The sequence below is a fragment of the Mugil cephalus genome, chromosome 7, assembly GCF_022458985.1.
Source record: "Mugil cephalus isolate CIBA_MC_2020 chromosome 7, CIBA_Mcephalus_1.1, whole genome shotgun sequence".
Lineage (NCBI taxonomy): Eukaryota > Metazoa > Chordata > Actinopteri > Mugiliformes > Mugilidae > Mugil > Mugil cephalus.
The window spans coordinates 1152901-1168819 of NC_061776.1; the positions used below are offsets into that span (position 1 = coordinate 1152901).

The following is a 15919-nucleotide window of genomic DNA, read 5'->3' on the forward strand; positions in this document are numbered from 1 at the left end:
TCTTTGCATATTGACTTTGTGTTTCTTCATGTTAATTACCTCCTTTTCCAAAAGGCGTGAGGTGCACGTTAAGTACGAGATAATCTCTCTTACATCGGAGACCAAACTCAGACAACGCTGCACTGGACTTTACTCTCACTGGACTCGTTACCTGGACCAGAGGAAGGAGCCGAGGGCATCACCCTCCACTAAATAAACAGTAGATAAATAAACTGCCTTCCATCGACACGGTTTCTCTCCATTCCCATCATGACTGGTGGTGATGGGAGGAGGTCGCAGGTCGGTCACCATGGTTCCCGAGGGAGGAGGTGGTGGAGACTCTGCTGCTTCAGCTTCCTGGAGGATCCTCTCTGATCCCAGATCCACATGATTTACTCTCCCTCTGTCGGGCAGCTGGACGTGAAGCAGGAGGTTTTTATTTCAGCCATCAGGCCCCTGAACTCAAGCACAGTTTATCTTTCCACCACGTCTCCTTTTTATATCCGAATCCTCTTTATTCTGTGTTATTCTCCTTTATTGTAGTAGTTGTGTGTTTGTTTGTGGTCACTCGCGTGAAGTGAAGTGGCCCTGAGCACCAACACTTTGACAATAAAGAATCTTTAATCTCTCTATAAATATATAAATAGAATTCACAGTGAACACATCAGACTCTGGCTTTTATTGTGAAACAGGATGACTGAACAGCTTTTATTTTGTAGATGTTGGATTGAACATGGCGGCCGAGCAGAGGTTGGTCTCATAGACACATAAACGTAGACGCCGCATTGAGGGGCGAGGGGAGGAGCCTAACGCGCCGCAATCTTGGTCCAGGGGCAGCGGTGCATGAAACTACGGATGGAAAGAGCTTCTCCACAAACTTAAAGGACAAATATTTTCAGACTTTAGCACCGATTTCCAAACGGTTTGATTTGTTGAAAACGTCACACATGTAGCTACGATACAGGCGGCTTTTTAAAAATGTGGGTTTTCCCACCGAGATACAAATCACTACCTTCCTAAAATAATGGCATGTCATTTTAATAATAAATATGATGCAAGTATAAGGGATAATATAGAGTGAACCCGACAGGACAAACACAACATCAGTCTGAGGTGAAACAAGCAGCGTCCACCTCATAATTATCAGTGGTGGAATTATTTTTGTTGTAGACAAATCTTTATCTCTGGCTACTTTTCTCAGTTTGAACTTTTCCCAAAGACAGTTTTTTGAGGAGGATAACGTCTTAATACATTATCTGAACACCTTTCACTCTCTGTGTCTGTATCCATCATGTCTGACGTTTGTAACGAACAAACCCTGTGAACCAGCTGTTTAACTGTGCAGACACAGAACTGTCGAGCAGCGCTGAACCAAGATGGCCGCCCTGTGGCGAGGATGCATCGCTCTAATGACACGAACGAAAGGTGGCGCTGTCTGACACTAAAGCTGCAGAAGAAGAAGTTGTTGGTGGTCATTCAGATAACGGTCACAGCCGTCTGCACCCCAGGCTCCGCCCCCAGGCCCCGCCCCCCTCAGTCGGGCGCCGCCCCGCGGTGCTGGGTGAACCTCTTCAGGTGGTAGCGCAGGACTCCTTTGGTCTTGAAGGTTTTGCCGCAGCTGCAGGCGTGCGGCCGCTCGCCGGTGTGGTCGAGCTGGTGGATGCGGAGCAGCGAGCTGGTGAAGAAGAACTCGCCGCAGGTGAAGCAGTAGTGGCTCTTCTCTCCCGTGTGTTTGGTTCTCTGGTGGCTCAGCAGCGAACCCGACGTGATGAAGCTCCGGCCACAGTCCCGGCAGCCGAAGGGCCGCTCGCCCGTGTGGATCCTCTCGTGGGCCCTCCACGAGTTGTGGTATGAGAAGGACTTGTGGCAGTAGGAGCAGTGGTAGCGCTTCTCCTTGGTGTGGCTCAGACGATGCATCTTCAGGTAGTGAGCGATGGTGAAGCTCTTGCCGCAGTCGTCGCAGCTGAACGGCTTTTCGCCCACGTGGAACAGCGTGATGTGGGACCTGAGGTGGGACGACTGCGTGAACCTCTTCCCGCAGGTGGTGCAGAGGAACGGTCTCTCCCCGGTGTGGGTCACCATGTGCGACTTGAGGTGAGGCGACTGGGTGAACCTCTTCCCGCACTCGGGGCAGCGGTAGGGCTTCAGGCCGGTGTGGGTGCGGTTGTGCAGCTTGAGGCCCTGCAGGCTGGAGAAACACTTCCCGCACTCGGAGCAGCGGTAGGCCCTCAGGTCCTCGTGAGTCCGCTGGTGGCTACGCATGCCGCTCAGCAGCTTGAAGGCTTTCCCACAGGTGGGACACTGGTGCGGTTTCCGGGGGGAGTGGGTCACCTGGTGCTGTTTCAGGCTCTGGGGGTTGCTGAAGGTCTTGGGGCACTTGGGGCACGGCAGCGGCTTCGGGTTCTTGTGCGACTTGCGGTGGAAGTTGAAGCCCTGGTAGGACACAAACATCTTCCCGCACACGGTGCAGCGGTAGCACTTCTCTCCGCTGTGGACTTGCAGGTGCTGGGAGAGCTCGTCCTGCAGGCTGAAGCCGTCCCCACAGAACCAGCACTTGAAGGGTTTGGTGCCGGAGTGGGTCCGGTGGTGGGTTTTCCAGTCCCTCTTCAGGGCGAAGGTCTTGTCGCAGTAGGAGCAGCGGTAGGGCTCGCTGCGGTCGTGGATCTGCTGGTGGATGACCAGGCTCATCAGGGTCGGGTACGTCTTCCCGCAGCGCCAGCACTCGTTGGGTTTCTGCCCTCTGTGGGTCCACAGGTGAGCCTCCAGGTGAGACGGCTTGTAGAAGCCCTTCCTACACTGGGGGCAGTAGACCATCTTCCTGCCGGGGCCGGCGCTCTGCTGGCTCAGGTCCCACGGCAGAGGGAGGTCGTCTGCAGGGGGTCGGAGGTCAGAGGTCAGGGCTTTACTCTAAACGAGCGGGTTTTATCCTGAACTTTAAACTCTCACCCAGACACAGGAAGTCCCGCCCCCCCAGCCAGGAGGAGACGTCTGTCAGTCGAACCTGGAGGTTCTTCAGGACCGGGTACGACTGGATCTCCACGTCTCCGTCCGGCTCCGCTTTCACGCTGACGCTGCAGACGTCTCCGGACCCCATCTTTAAAACAGACCAGAGCAGACGATGGAGGCATCAGGAAAGATAATCAAACCCAGCACAGAGACGTTCAACAACAACAACAGACATCAAAGAAGGTGGAGACAGCAGGTCTGTCAATCACTAATCAGCTGATTGATCAATCAATCAACCAATGGTCAATCAGACGGAATGATGGTCAACACTGATCAACAGCTGATATGTAACTCATCTCTATTGTCCCTGTGGAGCCTCAACCAAACTCCATTCAGAATTCAGTAGATTTAAGGGCAGCGGAGCCTCCAGTGTTCTCAGTCCGGCTCTGGTGTCTCTGGTTCGGCCCGGACTCTGCTACTTTGTCGCTCCTCACGCTCCACATCCGGTCCAAACGAATCGAGCCTGGACCGGACCCCTCCCGGTGCAGAGTTCGGTCCGGATGAGGCCGAGTGAACCAGAGGACGGTTCGGTTCTAGGAGCAGGGTCGCGTATCAGTCACAATCAGTGTTTTTCTGAATGGAGTTCGGCGACAGTACAACCCCCCTCCCTCCTCTCCTCTCCTCTCGCACCCCTCCCATCCAGAGCTAGCCCTGTTAGCTTAGCATGGTTAGCAGCTCTGACCGTGTCCGGAGGGAGGGGGGTCCGCGGTCCCGGTTCCGGGGGGTTCGTGTCCATGTCCATCCTCCGCTCCCGATGCTGGATCCCGTCCTGACGCTGAAGTCGATCGAGATCGAGTCCGAACCGGGATCAGCGGTCCACTTCCGGGGAAAAGTTCAGCCCCCCCCCCCCTCCCCCAGCCCCCCGGAGACTAGCAGACCACCGGAAGGTCCCGGTAGTTCCGGTCCCACAGGTGTGTCTCCTGCTCATGTGTCAACCAGGAACTTCTGTCCTCAGGACAAACAGCTGTTAGATCCGAACCAGGACCAGACACAGTTTAGTGCTGGTTCTGGTCGAACCTCATTATAAATTAAACCCAGATAAAAGCACTAACCAGCAGGTGGCGCCAGTCACTGATCAGCGTTAAACTGGAGGTGGACGTGGTCGTAGTGTAGCGCCACCTTGAGGCAGACATGTTATACACCACAGACCAGGACCAGGACCAGGACCTGGACCTGGACCTGGTCCTGGTCCTGGTTTATGGTTCAGATCTGAAGAAACAGATGAGAACTAGAACAGAAAGGAACCATAACCCTGGAACGCGTAAATAAAACATTCAACCAGAACATTTATTAAGAGATTTATTCATTCATGATGAAAATATGAGACATTTATTTACCTCATCACAGTAACACAGAAATACACGTAAAAGACAATATCAGAGTTGAAATACAAGAATAAGAATATGTCAGGATGAACGGTGCCGACAGTTAATGTGGACAGTGAAGTAGTTGGTGCAAGTTGATGCAGCGCAAAAGAAAAACAAAAAACACAGATTATTGTGCAAAAAGAATCTGAAAACAGTTGTGAAAGACACGTCTGACGGATCCTTGCTGACTCAGCCCGGTGCTGCTGCCATGAAGGAGGCAGCCGCCGCTACAGACGGAGCTGCTTAGGTCCCTACAGCTGATCACGAAGCCTGGACCAGGACCAGGACCAGGACCAGGACCAGGACCGAGACCAGGACCGAGACCAGGACCGAGACCAGGAGGACCAGGAGAACCAGGACCAGGACGACCAGGACCAAGACCAGGAGGACCAAGACCAGGAGACCCAGGAGGACCACGAAGCCTGGACCAGGACCAGGACCAGGAGGACCAGGACCAGGAGGCCCCCCCCAATCAGTGGAACTGTATCACTGAGTCGGCCCACTGCAGAGGAAGAGACAGTCGGACAGTTATTGGTTGATCTCAGGTATCTGTGTGTGTGTGTGTGTGTCTGTGTTATAGTGTGTGTGTTACAGTGTGTGTTATAGTGTGTGTGTTATAGTGTGTGTGTTACAGTGTGTGTTACAGTGTGTGTTACAGTGTGTGTTACAGTGTGTGTTACAGTGTGTGTTACAGTGTGTGTTCAGCAGGGATCAGACGAACGCTTCGGTCGGTCTTTGTCACAGCGTCCCGCTCTCAGAACAAACTGCCTGGCGAGACGCTACAATTCGGCCTTTTGTTCACATCATCTCCCAATGCCCCACCCCTTCTGTGACGTCACACATGTAAGGCCTCAAGTGACTAAAGTGACTAGATCACTCTGTATATGCTCACAATACTCGCCTCCACAGTGACGTCACTGATGAGGTCAGCAGCCAATCAGACATCAGTTAGTCACCAGGTACAGGCCCACCTGGAAGACAGAGCACAATCAACACGTAGCATTGCTTATACATCCCATGCGGCTACAGTGTAGCATGTAACTACAGTGTAGCATGTAGCATGTAGCATGCGGCTACAGTGTAGCATGTAGCTACAGTGTAGCATGTAGCATGAGGCGCCTGGATCAGTCTCCGCTTCAGTCCGGTTTTGTCACGGCCCCTCTGTGAACAGACTGCCGGGGCTTCAGTCGGCCTTTCATCTCATCACCTCCAGACAGACCTGCTCTTAAGAGTTCAAGTCTCCGCAGTAAAAGCTGAACCCATCCCTGTCTGCGGTTACCTGTGTGCTCTCCTCGGAGCTCCGGCCGCCATGTTCCCTGGCTGCTAGCGGAGGTAGCATGTCAGCACATTAGCTCGGTGCTGCAGCATCTTCTATAAGCACTGGTTCTCCGCCAGTCAGTCCACACAGACACAGAATCATCCTCCTCTTCTGGTTTTAATCTGGGTTCTACTTCCAAGAGCCTCAGGAAAACTTGAAACGCTCCCGTTTTGTCCTCGCTACAACTGCCGCCATTAGAGGCTTTAAAGACCGGCCGACCAATCAGCGCCGTCCGCTTCTTCTTCGTCTTCTGCCGGACTTTTATTGTTGTCTGACAAACGGCACAAAACATAGCGCCCCCCGAGGACGGAGGAGGATCCTCCGCTCAGCCTCGTGTTATTGATCCCAGCGACACAAATAAAAATAAATCCTTCCATATGTGACTAATATAGTGAATAACAATCTAATCTAATCTAATCTAATCTAATCTAATCTAATCTAATCTAATCTAATCTAATCTAATCTAATCTGCTGAAGTGTGCTGTCATGATGCCTTCAGCGACTGCAGGTGAAAAAGAAAATTTTGCTTTTTTGTCGTATTTGATCTTCCAATGAGATGTGGAGTCAGAATATATTTCCAACAGGACTGTTTATTTTATTTTATAACATCTTTAGATCATTTTACCATCACGTTGTGTTTCTGTCGTGACTAATGGAATTAGAGATTGTTCATATTAAAGAACACAGGACATGTCGTGATATCAGATGATGACATCACTATATTAAAGAAGTTTCCTAAACATAAAATAAAAACAGGAAATTGTTTGTTTGAAATGTGTTTGTTTTGTTAAATGTTGATCGTATTTACGACGTTTAGCGGAGGTTCCTGAACGCAGCATTGACGGTGCGTTAATTTACCGTTAGACAATAATTAACGGTTGAAACGGTTTTTGTACGAGGATCCGGACCAGGACCAGGACCAGGACCAGGACCAGGACCAGGACCGAGTCGAGAACTAGAAACAGAAACTGAACAAGTATCAGGACTAGAAATAGGATCAGACCTACAGACCTAGGACCAGGAGCAGAGATAGAACCAGAACCAGGTCCAGAGATCAGGACTAGACCCAGACCCAGACCCAGACCCAGATGGAGGGTCAGGAGGACGGGCGGCTGGACCCCATCCGGTCCTTCAGCCTCTCCAGCTTCAGGCTGGGCCCCGAGGTCTGGACTGAGTTCACATCAGACGAAGACAACGTGGTGACCCTGAACAACTTCTGCAGCAGCCAGGACTTCAGCCACCTCTTCCTCTACTGGGACCGGGACCAGGACCAGGACCCGGGCCAGAACTCCAGAATCTGCGTGACCCTGGACTTCCCCCCAGGAGTCGCCTCCAAAGTCCTGAGTGTGTCCAAGAGGAGTCGTGAAGCCGTGACCAAAGAAAACGCCAGAAACATTTTATCCATCCAGGAGGTTGATGGAGGAGACGCCCTGAGCTGCAGCATCGCCCTCAGCGAGGTAGGCTAATGCTAGGCTAATTGAGGCTAATGCTAGCCTAGCTGGCTAATGCTAGGCTAATTGAGGCTAATGCTAGCCTAGCTGCAGCATCGCCCTCAGCGAGGTAGGCTAATGCTAGGCTAATTGAGGCTAATGCTAGCCTAGCTGCAGCATCGCCCTCACCCAGGTAGGCTAATGCTAGGCTAATTGAGGCTAATACTAGCCTAGCTGCAGCATCGACTTCAGCCAGGTAGGCTAATGCTAGGCTAATTCAGGCTAATGCTAGCCTAGCTGGCTAATGCTAGGCTAATTAAGGCTAATGCTAGCCTAGCTGCAGCATCGCCCTCACCCAGGTAGGCTAATGCTAGGCTAATTCAGGCTAATGCTAGCCTAGCTGCAGGATCGCCCTCACCCAGGTAGGCTAATGCTAAGCTAATTGAAGCTAATGCTAGCCTAGCTGCAGCATCGCCCTCACCCAGGTAGGCTAATGCTAGGCTAACTGGAGGCTAACTGGAGGCTAGTTGCAGCATTGCTTCACCATGGTAGGCTAATGCTAGGCTAATGGAGACTCAAGGAGGCTCACTGCAGCATAGCCCTCACCCAGGTAGGCTAATGCTAGGCCAGCTGCCACATTGTCTTCAACCCAGAGACAAGCAGCCGCTGGGCTCCAGGTGTAGTGCTAACATGCTATGCTAACCTGCCCAGGTGACATGTGCGTTGCTCAGTGACCCGGAGACGAGCAGCCGCTGGGCTCCAGGTGTAGTGCTAACATGCTATGCTAACCTGCCCAGGTGACATGTGCGTTGCTCAGTGACCCGGAGACGAGCAGCCGCTGGGCTCCAGGTGTAGTGCTAACATGCTATGCTAACCTGCCCAGGTGACATGTGCGTTGCTCAGTGACCCGGAGACGAGCAGCCGCTGGGCTCCAGGTGTAGTGCTAACATGCTATGCTAACCTGCCCAGGTGACATGTGCGTTGCTCAGTGACCCGGAGACGAGCAGCCGCTGGGCTCCAGGTGTAGTGCTAACATGCTATGCTAACCTGCCCAGGTGACATGTGCGTTGCTCAGTGACCCGGAGACGAGCAGCCGCTGGGCTCCAGGTGTAGTGCTAACATGCTATGCTAACCTGCCCAGGTGACATGTGCGTTGCTCAGTGACCCGGAGACGAGCAGCCGCTGGGCTCCAGGTGTAGTGCTAACATGCTATGCTAACCTGCCCAGGTGACATGTGCGTTGCTCAGTGACCCGGAGACGAGCAGCCGCTGGGCTCCAGGTGTAGCTGAGGAGGCCGTGAGGTTCATGAAGAGGCAGAGGAACGAGGCTCAGGTGATGAAGGCTCAGGTGGACGGACTCACCTTCCTACCTCAACCTGACTCCGTCAGCCCGGAGGGTCTCAACGATGACGGGGGACAACAGTAGGACACTTGGAGTGTTTGTGTTTTATCAGCACTGGACCACAGCTCCCAGCATGCATTTCACCACCAGCCAATCAGCTGTTACTGTCACCATGGTTACGGTGGCAGGTTCATTAATGTTCTTAGACTTAAACAGACTTTAATGATCCACGAGGGAAATTACTTTGTCACCGTAGCTTTGTTGCATATAAAAGAAAACACTCTTAATAAAAAACAAAACTAATAAATAAGATTAGATTAAGGTTAAAATGATTATCTAGCAAAATAATAGTAATAATAACGGAGCTGCAACAGTGTCCACGGTGATGTGCTTGTTGCAACAGTGGCAGGCATCATGGCATCGCACGGCTCAGGTGAAATGTATTCTGGGATACTTCCTGTCCAGGTGTGTGTGTCCAGGTGTGTGTGTCCAGGTATGTGTGTCCTCTCCCTGTGTCCTGTCCAGTCTGGTCCACACCTGTGACGGAGTCATCGTGGAGTGGGCGGAGCTAGTGTCAGAGTTCCTGCAGCAGGACTGGTCCAGACCGGTTCTGGAGGGACTGAAGCCGACGCCCTCTGAGGAGTTTAACTTCTGGTGGATCCGCCTCAGGAACCTGGACTTCATCCAGCAGCAGGTGACCACACGTCCACATGTCCACAGGTCGTCATGGAGACATCTCGTTGCTAAGGACGTCTGTCTGTTGTCATCAGCTGATGAGTCCGAGTGCTCAGCTGGTGGCGTCCATCGTCCAGACTGGAGACAGCGTCTACTGGTCCACTCTGAGGGACATCTACAGGGACGTCCAGGAAGGTACCTGACGTTGTGGACAAGGAGGACACAGACACACCTGCAGTCTCCAACACACCTTTCCCATGTCCTCTGTCCTCTCAGCTCTGCAGGAGGCTGAGGATGTGACCAGGAACCTGCGTCCAGTCCAGGACAAGCTGAAGGACATCCAGCACATGGAGTTCCACCAGGTAGGGTTGGACCTGGGGACACATGGAGGACACATGGATTAGACATAGGGGAGACATGGAGACACACGAGGAGACATAGAGGAGATATGGGGGAGACATGGAGGAGACATGGGGACATGTCCTGGACCTGGACCTGGACAGGTGTGACTGGACTTTGATTGACAGCTGAGGGACAACATGGCCGCCGTGATGGAGGAGGTGCGTCTGCTCTGGGTCCGGTCTCAGTTCTACTGCAGCCCCTGTAGGATGGTGGTTCTTCTCCAGGAGATCTGCAACCTCTTCATACAAATGGTATGTCCTCCAGGACCAGGTCCAGGTCCAGGTCCAGGTCCTGGTCCTGGACCTGGACCTGGACCTGATCTAAAGATTCTTCTTGTTCTTCTGGAGCAGAGCAGGGGGTTCCTGCGAGGACAGGAAGTGATGCGTGGTCTGGTGTCAGAACCCCGTCTTGTTCTGGATCAGATCAGACTGGTGATACGGACTCTGCAGACTCTGAAAGAGGTCTACGCTCAGAACCAGACTCTGTTGGATCAGAGCGTCAAGCAGGTAAGTGAGTGTGAAAGCTTCAGGGGATCCTGGGTCCTCTAGTCCTCTAGTCCTCTAGTCCTGGGTCCTCTAGTCCTCTAGTGCTCTGGTGCTCTAGTCCTGGGTCCTCTAGTCCTGGACCTCTAGTCCTCTAGTCCTGGGTCCTCTAGTCCTGGGTCCTCTAGTCCTCTTGTCATGGGTCCTCTAGTCCTCTAGTGCTCTAGTGCTCTAGTCCTGGGTCCTCTAGTCCTGGCCCTCTAGTCCTCTAGTCCTGGGTCCTCTAGTCCTCTTGTCATGGGTCCTCTAGTCCTCTAGTGCTCTAGTGCTCTAGTCCTGGGTCCTCTAGTTCTGGACCTCTAGTCCTCTAGTGTTGGGTCCTCTAGTCCTCTAGTCATGGGTCCTCTAGTCCTCTAGTCCTGTAGTCCTCTAGTCCTGGGTCCACTAGTCCTCTAGTCCTGGGCCCTCTAGTCCTGGGCCCTCTTGTCCTTTAGTCCTGGGTCCTCTAGTCCTGGGTCCTCTAGTCCTGAGTCCTCCTGTCCTCTAGTCCTGTGTCCTCTAGTCCTTTAGTCCTGGGTCCTCTAGTGCTCTAGTGCTCTAGTTCTGGGTCCTCTAGTCCTTTAGTCCTGGGTCCTCTAGTGCTCTAGTCCTGGGTCCTCTAGTCCTGAGTCCTCCTGTCCTCTAGTCCTGGGTCCTCTAGTCCTTTAGTCCTGGGTCCTCCAGTCCTCCAGTCCTCTAGTCCTTTAGTCCTGGGTCCTCTAGTGCTCTAGTGCTCTAGTTCTGGGTCCTCTAGTCCTTTAGTCCTGGGTCCTCTAGTGCTCTAGTGCTCTAGTCCTGGGTCCTCTAGTCCTGAGTCCTCCTGTCCTCTAGTCCTGGGTCCTCTAGTCCTTTAGTCCTGGGTCCTCCAGTCCTCCAGTCCTCTAGTCCTGAGTCCTCCAATCCTCTAGTCCTGGGTCCTCTAGTCCTATAGACCTGTAGTCCTGGGTCCTCTAGTCCTTTTGTCCTTTAGTCCTGGGTCCTGGGTCCTCTTGTCCTTTAGTCCTCAGGTCCTGGGTCCTGGGTCCTCTTGTCCTTTAGTCCTGGGTCCTCTAGTCCTCTTGTCCTTTAGTCCTGGGTCCTCTAGTCCTGTAGACCTGTAGTCCTGGGTCCTCTAGTCCTCTTGTCCTTTAGTCCTGGGTCCTCTTGTCCTTTCGTCCTGGGTCCTCTAGTCCTGTAGACCTGTAGTCCTGGGTCCTGTACACCTAAGTCTGGTCTGACGTGTCTAAGCAGGACTCTGGCAGTCCTGGCTGGGACTTCCCTTCACACCTGGTCTTCTTGCACCTGGACCACTTCCTCAGACGCCTCCACACCATCCAGGTACGCGTGGATGTGGTTCAACAATGTGGTTCTGACTTGTAGTCCAGGTCCCCCTGTAGTCCTCACCCCCTGTGTCCCCTCCAGGAGGTGTTCAGGATCACCCTCCAGTTGGAGCAGCTGGACCAGGCGGTTCTGTCCGGAGTCGGTGGGGGGATGTGGACTGACCTGGTCCAGGAGGTGTACCAGGACTTCCTGGTCCATGTGAGGCTCCTGTCTGAGTGCAGCTCTGACCCCACAGACCCAGAGGACCAGGTGAGTCTAGCAGGTGAGGTCAGCTGATGTGAAGGTCTTGTCTAACCCCCCCCCAAAAAAAAACCACCCCCCTTCCAAGAGCTTCCAGCTGCACCTGGACCAGTTCCAGTCTCAGGTGTCCCACATGGAGACTCAGCTGGTGTCAGTCCTCAGCCGGGCCCTGGAGGACTGCAGCAGACCCTGGTCTGGAGCCAAGGTACTGGCCTCTGAGGGTAACTGGTCTGGTCTGGTCTGGTCTGGTCTGGTCTGACCCGGTTCTGATCTGTGTTCCAGCTGGTGAAGATGTTCAGATTTGTCCTGGACCGGGCCCGGGTCCGGGATCAGCTGCGTCCTCAGCTGAGCCGGCTGGTGACGCTGGTCCTGAAGGATCTGGATCAGGCGGAGCAGGTGTTCCACCACCACAGAGACCGGTCCAGAACCTTCGGTAGGTTCTGTCCCATGGCTGCAGCTCGACTCATCTGGACTCAGCAGGTCCAGCGGAGAACTGAAGAGGCTCTGGAGAGCTACCGGACCATCCAGGACCTGTGAGACCTGCACACGTAGCATCTGACCAGGACCAGGACCCAGGACCTAAAAACAAGTCTGTGCTGTGTTCAGGTGTTTGGACTCCCCTGAGGCCCAGCTGGTCCAGCAGAGGGTCCAGCAGGTGGAGGACGTCCTGCAGGACTTCAGGGACTCTGTCCGGTCAAACTGGAGTTCTCAGCTGGACTCGGACTCTGGCTTCATCCTGAAACACCCTCTGGTCCAGATCAGGGAGTCCGACCTCCTGGAGGTCAGCTGTAGCCTGAAGGTAAACCCGCCCCCCCCCCACTGTAGCTGTGCTGTGATTGGCTCCTCTCAGACTCACCTGGACCCGTGCCCACAGGTGGAGGCGGTTCTACGGGGACTCAGGTACGCGAGCAGGGACCAGAACATGGACCTCCAGCCCCACACAGCCGGACTCTTCAGGACCAGAGAGGACGTCAGAAAGATCCACCTCCACCTGGGCCACATGGTGTCCTGCTACAACCAGGTACCTCCTGGACCTGGTCCTGGTCCTGGACCTGGACCTGGTTCTGGTCCTGGTCTACATTTGAGTTTCAGGGTCCAGGTTCAGACTGTGCTCCTCCTCCAGGTGGTGTCAGACGTCCTACCAGTGGAGCTGCCCCTGATCCAGGACCAGCTGCAGCACCTGAACCAGACTATGTCCCAGCTCCAGAGGAGGACCTGGGGCTGTGAAGGTGAACCAGATGGACCCAGGTCCCTGAGGCTGTGCCCCCTTATGGGTGGAGACAAGGAGGCCCTGGTGTGAAAGATAAAACTGAGATGCTATGATGCTAACGTTAGCTAAAGCTGTGATGCTAATAAGTGGTGAATGTTGATGAACTGTAAAACTAAAGGTTTAATTGTCAGGATTTATTACAGTGCCACATAACATTAAATAAAAGTTAACTTGGCAAGAAAAAAAAGACAATATCTATAATTTAGACAAAACAGAAAAAACAGAGAGAGGGAGAGATGGATGGGTTGTTACTGTTCTAAGTGTCTGGGACGGTTTGTTCAGGAGACACATGGACGGGGAAAAGCTGTGAGTGCTGCTTCTGGTCCTGATGGACCTGAACCTGTGACCTGACATGAGTGTTGGGTGGGGGTGGAGCCTGTCCCAGGGGGCGGAGTCAGGTTGTGAAACTGCAGGTGTTGTGGTGTGTGCAGGTCTCCAACTGCTGGTCCAGCAGACTCAGAAGGTCCTGGACGTCCACGCCATGGTCAGAGAGGCCAGAGCCAACATGGCCGCCATGACACAGCTCATCCAGGTCAGATCCCTCCCTGCACCTGCACTCTGTCCCTCTGTCCCTCTGTCCTTATGTCCCTCTGTCCTTCTGGACTCAAGTGTGTGTGTGTGTGTGTGTGTGTGCATACGCGTGTTCAAGCAGGGGTGGGCGGAGCTCCAGCTGCTGCAGCTCTCAGCTGATTGGCTGTTAGAGGGAACTTCAGAGGAGACCTGCAGCCGCATCAGAGCTGATGGACAGGAGCTGCTCAGGCTAACACAGGTAGGACAGGACACACCTGGAGACACCTGATGTCTCTGTGTCTGACTTGTCTCCGTTGATGTGTCCACAGGTCAACAGGAGTCTGTACAGAGCTGACGTGTCCTCTGAGATGTGGACTTCATATGTGGACTACATGGATGCTGAGGTCCAGGATGGACTTCATCAGCTGATATTCAGAGAACTGCACTTCCTGTCTGACCACATGAACCCACAGGTACACACACCTGGATGCACACCAGGACACAAACACCTGTGTGCCGTAGCTCAGCGACCGTCCAATAACAGTATAAAAACTATACATTATTGTAATTGCCTCTGCCTCTGTCTCTGTCTCTGTCCCTCTAGACGTCCAGCTCCGCCTTGTTGACCATCAGTCTCCAGCTGAAGGAGACAGGAAGTGTGTTTGAACCGTCTGTGGGCGTCGGCCTGTCAGACTTCCTGAAAACCATCATCAGTGATGTTTACGCTGCAGCCAATCAGCTGCCCAGGATCTCCACAAGTCACCACGGCAACTACCAGGTGACCATGACATCACTCTGACATCATACTCTGGGCCTCTCAACCATCGGCCTGTGTCTCACCTGTCTGTGTCTCAGGTGTCCCTGCAGCTGGACCCAGAGCTGTCTGCGTTGGAGCATGAAGTGATGCATCATCTGCAGAAGGTGGAGGAGGAGGCGGAGCATCTGAGGGCGGGGCTGGACAGGTACTCTCACCTGTGGCAGAGTGACAGGACGACAGCGTTCCAAGAGTTCCTGTCCTACAGTAGACAGCTGGGACCTGAGGAGGTGGAGCCTGAGCAGGCCCCGCCCACCCTCAAGGACTTCCAGAGAGAGGTGAGACACACCATCCTCACCAGACCCCCCCCCCCCCACACACACACACACACACACTCTGATGACATCAGTTTCTCTCTGGTTCTGGTCCAGATCGAGTCACTCCACAGGCTCAGTGCTGAGGTGACTCACCTGGATGATGTCATCGTTCTGCACGGCTGGCTGCAGGTTGACCTACGACCTTTCAGAGACGCCCTTCTGTCAGTTATCGACGGCTGGAAACACATGTACACGGATCATCTGTTGAGCTCAGTGAGCCACAGGTAAACTCACCTGGTTCACCCGAGGCCTGTATCAGGAAGCAGCTCAACTCATCCAGCTTTACTCCAACTTATCCAGCTAAACTGATCCAGCTGAGCTGATCCAGAACAGTGATGATCTGGATCAGCTCAGTGACTGAACCAGGTTTGTGTTGTTGCGGGTTCTAAGGCAGCAGAACCATCACAACCATGAGGCTGATCCACAAACACTGATTCTCCTCAGATATGAAGGAGAAAAGTCCAACACATCAGAGAGACGCCATAAGACAAAGCACTGCAGATTAAACACATGTGTAAACTACACATCAGTGGTTCAGCTAGTTCAGATTTAATGAAGCCATGAAGCTGCAGAGATGAATCAGATGTGACTCCTCTGGAGTAAAAAGATAAAAACATGAGCTGTGTTTGAGCTAAAACATCCTCTTCTTTGTGTGATTATCTCCTGGAAGATGCGTTGACGCCGTAACGCTCTTCTAGTGGTTTGGGCTCCGATCTCAATCAGGTCTCAATGAAAGGATACGTGATTCTTTCCTGAACAGCTGATTGGCCGGTGGGCGGAGCCTTTTATGGGATTCAGGTAGATCCTGAAAGTTACTCTGACCTGAAGCAGGTCAGCTGTTCAGAGTCAGTTACCATGGTAACGTGGCTCCATAAGAATGAAGCCAGAAACCCAGAGTTAACCCTGAAGTTTCCTCCATGAGTCTGAGATCCTGCTCCATGATACAGGCCTCAGGTCTTCCAGGGTCCATTCACACATCACACCATTCTACACAAGCACTCCTGTAGAGCTAGAACACATTTAGAACTCATTTAGAACAGGATGGAACACGGATGGAACACGCGTGTCTCCCGTGTGCTCAGTCTGCAGCAGGTGACCCAGCGTGATGCTGACGATGACGAGGCGGCGTCGTCCTCCAGGTTCCCTCTGACTCAAACCATCCTCCTGCTGGAAGCTGCAGCTGTGGAGCTTCCTGAACACCTGGCGGCTCAGCTCCAGGTAGTGACATCACTCTGACATCACTCTGACATCACTCTGACACAGGACTAATCAGCTGTTGTCTCTGTCTTCCAGTGTTGACACGTCTTCCTGTTCTCACGGTCTCAGACTTATGTACTTAAACACTGGAGATAATTAAAAATAATAAAAAAATAAAACCAGATGATTGTCTGACTGATGTCTTTGGTTGC

The 15919-nt window shown here is 53.1% G+C and overlaps 2 protein-coding genes and 1 non-coding gene across 9 annotated transcripts; 1 reads left to right on the forward strand and 2 right to left on the reverse strand.

The window, feature by feature from the left end:
- Nucleotides 1-635: 635 nt before the first annotated feature.
- Nucleotides 636-5893, reverse strand: LOC125010957 (zinc finger protein 664-like). Of its 3 annotated transcripts, none has more exons than XM_047589924.1 (3): nt 5632-5893; nt 2926-3073; nt 636-2849 (listed from the first exon to the last, which is right to left on the reverse strand). In XM_047589924.1, the coding sequence occupies exons 1-3, from the start codon at nt 5689-5691 to the stop codon at nt 1513-1515; spliced, it is 1545 nt and encodes a 514-aa protein (XP_047445880.1). In that variant the 5' UTR covers nt 5692-5893; the 3' UTR covers nt 636-1512. The 3 variants fall into 3 exon arrangements, with proteins under 3 accessions (XP_047445880.1, XP_047445878.1, XP_047445881.1); XM_047589922.1 differs by lacking the exon at nt 5632-5893 and adding an exon at nt 3668-3822; XM_047589925.1 differs by lacking the exon at nt 5632-5893 and adding an exon at nt 3668-3810 and having other exon boundaries at nt 2926-3518.
- On the reverse strand, nt 5057-5167 carry LOC125011507. The gene has a single exon (XR_007113197.1). It is a non-coding gene; the product is annotated as a small nucleolar RNA SNORD89 (small nucleolar RNA).
- Nucleotides 5894-6340: 447 nt separating the features above from the next.
- On the forward strand, nt 6341-15891 carry LOC125010893 (dynein axonemal heavy chain 17-like). 5 transcript variants are annotated; one of them, XM_047589807.1, is made up of 22 exons: nt 6341-7127; nt 8328-8521; nt 8967-9135; nt 9212-9311; nt 9393-9478; nt 9644-9769; nt 9869-10024; nt 11267-11356; nt 11441-11608; nt 11688-11804; nt 11882-12132; nt 12206-12398; nt 12474-12620; nt 12723-12828; nt 13301-13401; nt 13519-13638; nt 13709-13852; nt 13984-14157; nt 14235-14471; nt 14565-14734; nt 15593-15728; nt 15804-15891. In XM_047589807.1, the coding sequence occupies exons 1-22, from the start codon at nt 6759-6761 to the stop codon at nt 15807-15809; spliced, it is 3360 nt and encodes a 1119-aa protein (XP_047445763.1). In that variant the 5' UTR covers nt 6341-6758; the 3' UTR covers nt 15810-15891. The 5 variants fall into 5 exon arrangements, with proteins under 5 accessions (XP_047445763.1, XP_047445760.1, XP_047445761.1 ...); XM_047589804.1 differs by having other exon boundaries at nt 15593-15891; XM_047589805.1 differs by having other exon boundaries at nt 13522-13638; nt 15593-15891.
- The last annotated feature ends 28 nt before the right edge of the window (nt 15892-15919 follow it).